Raw genomic sequence first — 10,072 nt, forward strand, 5'->3', positions numbered from 1 at the left:
CACTGCAAAATGAGATTGTGGGCATGCTTTTTGATCTAGTTACTGCAGCGTTATTTGCTGTAACTCTCTATCCTAATGAACCTTAATTCCAAAATGTAATGGAATAGGTAAGTGTTTTGTCTTCTGTTCTCTGTTCTGCTGCTGTATGGCTTCATGCTTGTAAATATCAACCTAGCAATACACAAAATCAATAAATGTGAGAAAGTCAATTGCTAATTCTTTATTTCTTTTCCTACCGTGCAGGTAATACTGATTTAGGAATTCAAGAAGAACTGATAGAAGTATCTGAACCCGATGAAGGGTTTTACTCTAGGGCTACTTCTAGTACAAGTCAGTCTGCCCTATCTAACAGCAGCAACACGAGCAGCAAGAACCTCTTAGGGAAGAGCCAGCGAAGGTCTGGAGGAAGCAAAGCTGGAGGAAAAGAAAAAGAAGGCGAAACCTGCAGAGAACACTTGTCACGAAAACAAACTCAGAGAGCCATGAGCGAGAATCTAGAGCTCGTCTCTCTGAAGAGACTGACACTGACAACTAGCCAGTCCCTGCCTAAGCCTGGCAGCCATAGTCTGGCCAGAACGACCACTACTGTCTTTAGTAAATCCTTTGAACAGGTCAGTGGCGTCACAGTTCCAAATAATCGCGGTGGTGTGTCTGGTACAGAGGCAAACAGGTTTTCCGCTTGCAGTCTTCAGGAGGAAAAACTGATATATGGAACAGAAAGAACAGATCTTCCGATTTTAAGCAAACAACCTAATCAGCAGCGACCTCCTAGTATTAGCATAACTTTGTCAACAGATTGATGTTAAATTGGCAAGTGTGAAAAATAAAATATTGAGAGTTTATGCTGATATTGGTACATTGGTACATTAAGCTCCTTAATATGCTATACGTTACTTTCTTAAAACTCCAGCCCATAAATTCTTGTTTGGCTCGCATTTGACAGTAATAGTGAATAGACAACAGTTGTAATTATTTTGCATCAACTTTAATAGCTTGGAAAGTTCCTCTTTGACTTACTGTATTTCTACACCCGATTGCTTACAGCTTCATGTGAAGTTTACAGCTTTGCCAATTGAACAGACATTGATCGGTTGTTTTAGCCAGCCACCAAGATGTGTGGCTTTTTACAAGTGCAGAGTATGGGAACAAACAGAGCCTCTTCCCCAGGTTCTGCTTTTTTGCTACCACTTGGCATAGGCAAAACTGCAAGTACTTGTTTTATTTAAGAGGAGTCTCACAGTATGGGCATGGAATTTTGGAACAGCACTGTGAGAACATAAACATTCTCTTACGTTAGCCATGAGAGAACTGTGCTTATGTGTAAGGTCAAAACTAGAAGCATCAGTTCAGTGTTTGATGTGATGGCGGTTTTTGTAACAGTAGCTAGTACACGTTGCAATGTTCATACTTCTTTATGCCTATGTGAGTCTGAATTATAGATATGTTTTGGTTTGTCTGTGTGTCTTTGAAACTGCGCCAAAAAGCCATACAGCAGCAGTACTTGTGGATGGGAGTCTTTAGACTTTTGAATTGTGTGTGACAGACACTGTCTTTCTTTCAGATTCTTAAATATCAGGCACAAAGCTACCCATTGAAAAGTCGCTGTCATCAGTATTTTTATGATTTATGGGGAAGAGGTGTGCTTCTGTAACGGTGTTATGTAGGAAATAAGGTATGAGCCCTTTGAACTGACTGAAGCAAATCAGGAGCGTGAATCTGTTTAACATGAACTTCTTACCTGAGACTAAGAGAATATTACCAAAGGATATGTACTTTCAGTAACTTGCAAGCACAAAGGGAAATTACAATGTAAATATAACTAGCACTGTAATTCCTAGTCTTTTATATCTATTATTTTTCTAGTTTGAAAAAACAGCAGCCTGTTCAAGGCTACCTAGCCTTTAACGCTCGGTTAATTTGGTGACCTTGTGTGATACCAACTTTTATAATGTTAAGATTTTAATTAAAACTGGGCATTAAAATTTCTTATGCAGAAATTTGTAGAAGCAATAGTTGACAAAACCACTTCAGTAGCAGTGATTAGCTGATAAACACACAATATATTATTATGAGTGGAGAAATAGGATGAAGATCTAAGGCGTAGTCATTCCCAGCTGTCCAGATTTCTGCAGCTTGTGATCCCTCATTATCAAGAACCTTGTAACAAAACAAACACTAAAATTCTGGTAGACTTACCTATTTTCCTGGAGATAAGTTTAGATATCCCTTTTTGACTTAAACCGAAGCAGAAGTAACTTTTAAGCAGCTAATGTTGTTCAGGTTTATAGCAATCAATAAGCTGGTTAATTAATGAAAAGAGATGAGGAAACATAGTTGATAGGGACAAATAAGTTGTATAATTCTGCTCCTAAAAATGCAGACTAGATGTGTACAGTTCTTGAGATTCACCGAAGTATGTGGAATTGCTGCATCAGTCTATAGATGTTTGTCTTCTCCTGAGAGTCTGAGTTTAAATGAACGTGCCATACTTTCTCATTCCTGTTTGTTGTGTGACACTTCTATTCTAATAACGCAGTATTTCACCTTTTCACAGTGAAGCGCTTTCTCAATTGTACATGCAAATTTACATTCCTAATGAATAAACTCCACACTTGTCCTGTTTAGTGTTTAATACTTTGGCCAGTGAAATAAACTGGTTTTCGAAGTTGTATGTTTTTGTAAATACTTTGTACAGTAGAAAAAAATTTCCTCTTTTTTTTTTTTGCAGGTTTTTCTGCAATACACATTAGACAGCGTATTTGTTTGAGACTGACTAGTACGTGTGGCTGCTGGAGCACACATAAGCACAGGCCATAGAAGGGGTTTAGGCAGCTGAGAGCAGACATTGGCGAGCACTACACGTACTGAGTGTAGGGCACTTTCTCTCCATGAAATTTGTTCTAGGTGTTACAAAGAAATAACCTACAGGACTTCCAGCTGCCTCCTGATCTGCTCTTGCAGTGTAGTGTTTAAGAATACTGTGGAAACGCTTTACAACAATTTAAACTGAGTCATAAATTAGAATAGATAAATAAAATTGCAATTGACAAATGTTTGTTGTGATGGTATTAGTTGTGAGTAAGTGTTAAGGGACTAGAATTTTTAAGTCATTCTACTGGTTTTGTTTTGTTTCATCTAGTTCATGACTCTTTCAGTTATCTCCACAGTAGACACTCTTTCAGGCTGGCTGTCGGTATTAATGATGTTTATTGTACTGGGAAGATTTAGTCACTTCAGCTATAAATAATTAGAATTTTGATGGATCTAAAATGCCATGAAATGTAGATGTGTAACAATGTTTACAATACTGTTGGCTACCAGCCAAACAGTGTTAAAGTTAGTTTATCCTTTTATTTTATCCAGCTAATTATTCTAACTGATCTGGCTTGAACCCAAGACGGACTTATATTGGTACAACTGCAATTACATTAAAGCTTCATATTTTGGGGAGAAAATGATGAAAGGAAAGGTTCTTGGTACTAAAGGCTGCTGTTTCTGTACACTTGTGGCTTCATATAAATATGTATGTATTGGTCTCTGGAGTAACTTACACAATGAGCACATTTTTTGTGAACTGACATCACGCCCCGATACTGATTGAGTCTAAAGAATTTTTTCCTGATGTGAGTAATAAAAATTTCAGTTGTGCTTCTTTCTTTTCTTAAATATGGAAAAGAAAAAAAAAAAAAAAGGCAGGATGGGGGAGAGGGAAGGCAGAATTATGTGTTGTCCAAATGTCCATGGTGCAGGACTGGGGGAGGAGGAGTGGGGGTGAAATACAACAGGAAGCAGATATATTCTTCCATGATATTTCTTAAATTGTCAAGCTCCTGGCTTTTGAGCATTAATTAACTGATCACTTTATACTGATTATTAAAAAATGTATATTTCTCCTAACAGCGTAAGGAAAACCTATTAAGACATCCCATATTATAGCCTACCTGGGAGTGGGTAGTTCTCATTCCAAACATCATACACGGCTGCAACATTCTGCAGGAACAATGTTATGTAGGAGTGAATCATCTCAAATTATAATAAGAGAAGTTGTTTTCATGCTGACATTTATAACTGACCTTACTGTTTTAAATCAAAGGGCGCTGTTTCCAATGATGGCTTTGAACAGCAATGCTTTCAAGACTCTGTTGAAACGGAGAAGAATTATTTCTATTGTGAGAATCTGTAACATTTGTGCAAAAAGCATATGGTCTCTAACCACTTGCTGTAGAGCTGCGGTGACTCTTCTGAAAGGAGGCAAATGTCCTTGAATAATACCTGACAGGTTTGACAGGTACAGAAATACATAGCTATTTTAGCCACACTTCTCTCTAAAGAGGTCTCTTCTGGTTTATATGAGGTTTCTAGAAATTTCTAACTTAATTATTATGTCTGATATCTTTTGGCAGTGTTTGAGGCTTACAGTGCTGTATATAGGTGTGTAATATATTGCCTTTTGTATCTGTACAATTCTAAGACTAGATGTCTACATTTCTTAATATTCATCAAAGTCTGTGGAATAGCTGCATCAGTTTATAGATGTCTGTCTTCACCTGAGAACCTGAGTTTAAATGAGCGTGCCCCTCTTCCTCATGTTCTTCGCTTTGTCCTGTGATACTCTTCTGTGCTAGTAATGCGGTATTTCACCTTTTTTTTTTTTTACAGTGTTTTCTTAATTGTACACGAGAACTTACATTCCTAATGTATAAACAACAAGTTGTCTTGTTTAGTGTTCAATAATTTGAGCAGTAAAATAAAATGTTTTTTTTGAAGTTGTGTGCTTTTGTAAATAGTTTGTACAGCGGAAAATTTTGCTGCCTCTTTACAGGCTTTGTTGAGATACATGTTAGATAGCAATATATTTGTCAAGTGAAATAAGTCTATAAGCCACAGTAAGGTTGCCCACAGGACTTAAATATGCTGAATACTCATTTTACAGAGCGTAGGCTCTGCAAATGCAGCCTTGTCGGGTAAGACATGGCGCCTAAACCACTTGGCTGAGAAACACTGACTGACGGGTGAAAGGAGCGTTCAAGCAGGGGAGTTGTAAATTAGTTGATGGCAGAAGTAGATGACTGTCCTGTCAGCGATGTGGCACTACTTGGGCAACTTGGTAGTTTTGACCGTCTTGAAATAAGAGTGGTTTGACACACAGCCATTATCTGCAATGTGTCTTTCTTGTTAGATCTCCTGTCCAGCAACTTGTGCTGTGTTTGTGACCTGCTGGTGATGTGGGGGCTGTTGGCCATCTCTGCCACAAGGGTGTGTGTAGCTGGCTCATGTTCCCCTTTTTCATGAAGACTGACAGGACTTTTTCTGCAAAGCTGCTTTCCAGCTGTCTGGCCCCTGTGTGTGCTGGTGCCTGGGGTGGTTTGTTCCCAGGGCCAGGACTTGGCCTTTCCCCGTAAACTTCCCGAGATCCGTGTGTCTGCTCACGTCTCCTGCCTGTTGGTGTCCCTGTGAACGGCAGCCCACTCCTCTGGGGTACTGACGTCTCCTCCTGGTTTTGTGTTACCTGGAAATGTGCTGAGGGTGAGCGCTGTGCTATCGCCCGTCTTCATTAATGAAGATGTTAAACTGTCCTGGCCCAGGTTAAACTGTCCTACCCCTGGCGTACGCCAGTGAGGCCAGGTCTCCATCTGGGCTTTGTGCCACTGGTCAGAGCCCCTGGAGCCTGGCAGTTGAGGCAATGTTCTGTCCTCAGAGGCCTGGGATTCCTTGAGGGCTGCGCTTGCCGGTGATGACAGAAGCAAAGGTGGCAGTGAGTACCTCGGCTTTTTCCCTATCCCTTGTCACCAAGTCCCCCTGCCCCACTCAGCTGTGTGATGCCCTATTTTTCCCTAGTCTTCCTGTTGCTCATGATACGTCTGCTAAAGCTTTTCTTGTTGCCCTTCACCACCCTTGCCAGATTCCTCTTGATTTGGGCTTTGGCTTTCCAAACCCCCTCTTCGGGAAGGGGTGAGGGGGCAGGGATGGTGCCTCTATAATCCTCTTGGGTGCCCTGCTCTTGCTTCCACCCTTTGTATGCTTCCCTTTCATGTCTAAGTTCAGTCAAGACCTCCATGTTCACGCTTCTGGGCCTCCTGCCGCCGCTGCTTGCTTTCCTGCATGTTGGGATTCTTGAGGCCGGAGGAGATGGTTCTTGAACACCAACCAGCTCTCCTAGGATGGTCTCCCATGGGCTTCTACTGAGCAGTTTCCTTGAGTGACAAGTTCTGTTCTTCTGTACGTCCAGGGTTGTGATCTTGCATTTTGTTCAAGGTTTCTTTCCTTTACCCTTACAAATGTAATCTCTGGTGCAATGGTGTAGTGAGACCTGGATGAATGGAAGAGCTGTAGTGGCTGGCAGCAGTGGGAGATCTTATGTTTTGGGAATGCTGCATTTTCTTTTCTTTCTTTCTTTTTTTTTTTTTTTTTTTTAAACTCAGATGTCAATCTTGAAGCTGTTGTTTTGAGTGAGCAAAGCTCATTTTCCCTTTATACGAATGGGTGAAAAAGGAAATCTCAGATTCTTTGTATTTCACTTGAACAAGATAACCATTTTCTTTACCGGAAGGTACAAATTAGACTCAATGCTGCGACTGTCCTGGAAGCGTGTGAGACTTTCAGTCACAGTGAGTGAAAGGCAATGCCTAGAATGGTCTCTTACATGGTTTCATACAGGAATTGTTATTGATTAGTGAAAGAAAACGTGAGTTTGAATACCTTCTCTCTTCCCAAAATGTGTGGCAGAGTACAAAAGAAAGTAATCCCAAAATACAGCCCTTAGTGGAGGATAAGAGTACTCGAGAGCCTGCTGGACAATTGACAGTGAGAGGGATGTTTGAAGGTAATACAAGCAATTAGTAACCAGTTACAGAAAAGACGTTTGTTTCTACAGGCAACAGCTAGTTGCCCGCATTGAGCTTGTAAATACTTATTTTTCACGTTTTATGTTAATCTAGCTCTGTGTTAAAGGTGACTTCAGCATGAGGGTTTTCTCCCAACCCACAGCTGCCAGGTAGTAAATACATCTGCTAGTTCAGAATAGTGGGAAAAATGTCACCGTGACTCCAGAAACCTTTGTGAAACAAGCATTTACATTGCATGGTGCTTGCTTCATTAACTTGATTCTTAAAACGAGGTTGTGCTTAATCATCGGTTACTCTAAATATGCTGGGACAATACTGAAATTTAATGGTGCGGAAAGACTTGTGGAAGTTAGTCTGAGTCACACCGTACTTCTGACAAGCTGCCTACTTCTTGTTCTCGTTGTCAGAGCTGACGAACGCTGGCAGTCCGCTGTGTCGAATTTCTTTGTCTGGACTATGATGGTGGATTTTTCTGGTGCGAGAGGGTAGATTTCTGAGAAGGTGAGAAGAAATACCAGCTTTTACCTCCACAACACAGAGCAGAGGAAATGGAGTGTCAGGTATGGGCGCAAGAAGTCCTCAGTGTGGATGTGATTTTTCTGAAGTTTCTGCAATACAAATGAACTAAAATAATGAAAAAATGATCAGTGCTTCCTCAGAACAGAGACTTCACTCGCGCATGAAACTTGAATATCATCGTCGATTCCTATCGAAGTAGGAACAGAACAGTGACTCATTTAAAGCATACGTATAAAGCCACATATAGGTTATGTACGTGTATGTATATACATTTATACATGCGTATATGGTTTCCTCTTCAGCTAGTCAAAGTATGGGGGTTGTAGAATTGTTGGGGACGTTACTGGAGCTGGCAAAGCCTTGAACCAGCACTGATGTCAACGACCGATGATACCATCTCAAACAAACGTAACTAGGCACTAGAAAGTTGTACTCAATGGTGTATTTTCTTTGTGGTATTATCTGCCAAGAGTAAATTGATTGGAATATAAATGGTAAAGGACCTTGCACTTATTCCTTATATATATTTTTAAAAAATCACAATACTCATATATTTTCTTTTGATTTATTTTGTTATTAAAATGCATTGTGGTTCGTTATCATTAATAACCTGCAGTTCAGACTTTGCTAATAATTTGGATTGAATAATTGAATTGGGATAACATTATATAGGGTAACATTTTGGAATCAAGTGTGAGCCAACTGTCGTACCAAATGTCAGCTTTCGGCAGGCTGTCTTGCCCCTAAAATGGTGGTACTTGAGAAATCTGCTATAATAAATCACAAAATGGAAAGAGTTTTGCAAGGTAAGAGCATTGATATTCCCCAGAAGACTGTTTACTTGTTAGTTCATTGGGGTTTATATTCCTAATTTCAGCTGTTAAAGAAAACCAATCCAACTGCTGTTTAGCTAAGCTACTCATTTCAGCTCTGCCTGTACTGACTGGAGAAGGATACAGGCACTGTCAGGCTGATTCAGCACATCCTGAGGTAGGCAGGGAGATCCTCTCTGACACCCGGAAAGCGTTCATCCCGTCTCTCGCTTCCTTCTTATCCTGAACAAGCGGCTGAGCATTCCTGCCTCCGTGCTGCTTCCTACTGAGCTGAATCCGCACGTCTCCCTTCATGCTGCATAAAGCCAAAATAAGCTTTAGCACGGCATCAGTCACCCCAGCATGGCTCCCAGTGCCGGCAGCTGCCCTATCTTTGCCAAAGGCCCTCCAAGCAGGCAGATGTCTAGGAAGAACAGATCTGGTGTAGTACTTCTGCTGGCCAGGATGTGAAGATCAGCTTGAAATAATGTTGACAGGTGCTGGGAGCTAAGATTCAACCTGCATCTCTTCAGATTATTTGCGTAATCATAAAGTAGTTGCATTTCTAAATGTCTGAAGCGGGGAAGAAGGAAAGAACTGGGGCACAAATCTCTCCATAGCATTCCTGTGCCTGCCATTCTCGCTTCAGGATCACACTTAGGAGTATGTAATAGCTTTAGCAGCTTTTGAATTTAAAGGTAGAATAGCAGCAAGGCTGCTAAAGCTTCCTTACAACTGAATGACGCTTGTTCAGCTGTAGCTGAATCCTCTGACAAATCTGAGGCTTGGTTCTTAACTATTCAGCCTGGGCAGGAGCTTCTCGACTGCCTCGTGTACGGCATCAAATTCGTAACTTTAAGCTTCTTTAGTTATCTGTGAGAACTTACTTTTTCCTGCTACCAGGAAGCCATGCCACAAAAGCATTGCCCTTGAATCTAGTGTGAACCTGAATGTGTTTCAGGTCCTCCCCAGCTCAGCGAAGGGCTGAGGAGAGATTTTCATCACTTCTTCAGGTTTTGCCCAAGATGGGCTCCCTGCCGAATGTCAGGTGTGTGATGATGCTGCCAGTCGTGTAGAGGCGTTTGCACGGCAGCCAGCCCTGCTGCAGCCATCGGAGTGAGGGCAGAGGCCAGCGCGGCCACCAGCTTCTCCAATACTCAGCCTTTGCGTGGGCAGACCTCGATGGTGTGGAATCGCAGGGGCCCGGATGCACTTCCCAAACGGCCAGCTGGAGAGGCGATTCCAGAAGTCTCGGACTGGACACTGTGTTGAGACCAAGCAGCACTTCAGCTGCCAATCTCCTGAAACACTGTGATCCAGCTTCTGAACGGATTAGTTCACTGCTTTGACATCATTACCCAAAACAAAACATGCTTACGGGAAAATAACTTGAAGAAGAAATTACTGAGCGATGGATTTCTCCAAGATCCCACGCTGTATGACCCATCTTTTTCGTAAAGCCTGGCCTGCGTGATACGTACTGCAGCATGGTACGTGTGCTCCATTCTTGATGAATGACAGTGGGGTTGTACCGAAGGAGCAGTGTGGGGTAAAAACCTCTGTGATCCTTGTGGGCACAAAGAGTTTTGATGCATTCTGGTAATGGTGAGATGAGTAACTTCTTAAATACGCCAACAAAATTGGTTACCAGGTAGATCCACTTATAAGGTATTTGATGCCATAATTTAATTTCAGGCAGAAAAGCTGTGCCTTGGAAGAATCTTTATTCAATCTTGAAATATTGAAGAGCTTTAGTACGCTTGACATTCAGTGCCACATTCAGAATCCCTGTAATTATTCCTTCCTACTCTAATAAGAGCAGGCACTATACAGCACAAGTACTGAGGGGTAGTTTTGTTTCATGCTTGAAAGGAGGAACACGCCGCATAAAGTGCA

The 10,072-nt window shown here is 41.5% G+C and overlaps 1 protein-coding gene across 5 annotated transcripts in view; it reads left to right on the forward strand.

Annotated features, from left to right (window-relative positions):
- HYCC1 (hyccin PI4KA lipid kinase complex subunit 1) overlaps window positions 1–7,747 on the forward strand; it is a 51,366-nt gene extending 43,619 nt beyond the window's left edge. For 2 of the 5 annotated variants that reach the window (XM_054191165.1, XM_054191167.1), the window contains exon 11: window positions 244–2,668. In XM_054191165.1, the coding sequence (XP_054047140.1) occupies window positions 244–800 (557 nt within the window). In that variant the 3' untranslated portion in view covers window positions 801–2,668. Of the gene's footprint in view, window positions 1–243; window positions 2,669–7,252 lie in introns of those variants that run through there. The other 3 variants (XM_054191166.1, XM_054191169.1, XM_054191168.1) reach the window with 3 other exon arrangements.
- The last annotated feature ends 2,325 nt before the right edge of the window (window positions 7,748–10,072 follow it).

This window comes from Rissa tridactyla, chromosome 2 (genome assembly GCF_028500815.1).
Source record: "Rissa tridactyla isolate bRisTri1 chromosome 2, bRisTri1.patW.cur.20221130, whole genome shotgun sequence".
NCBI classification, from domain to species: Eukaryota; Metazoa; Chordata; class Aves; order Charadriiformes; family Laridae; genus Rissa; species Rissa tridactyla.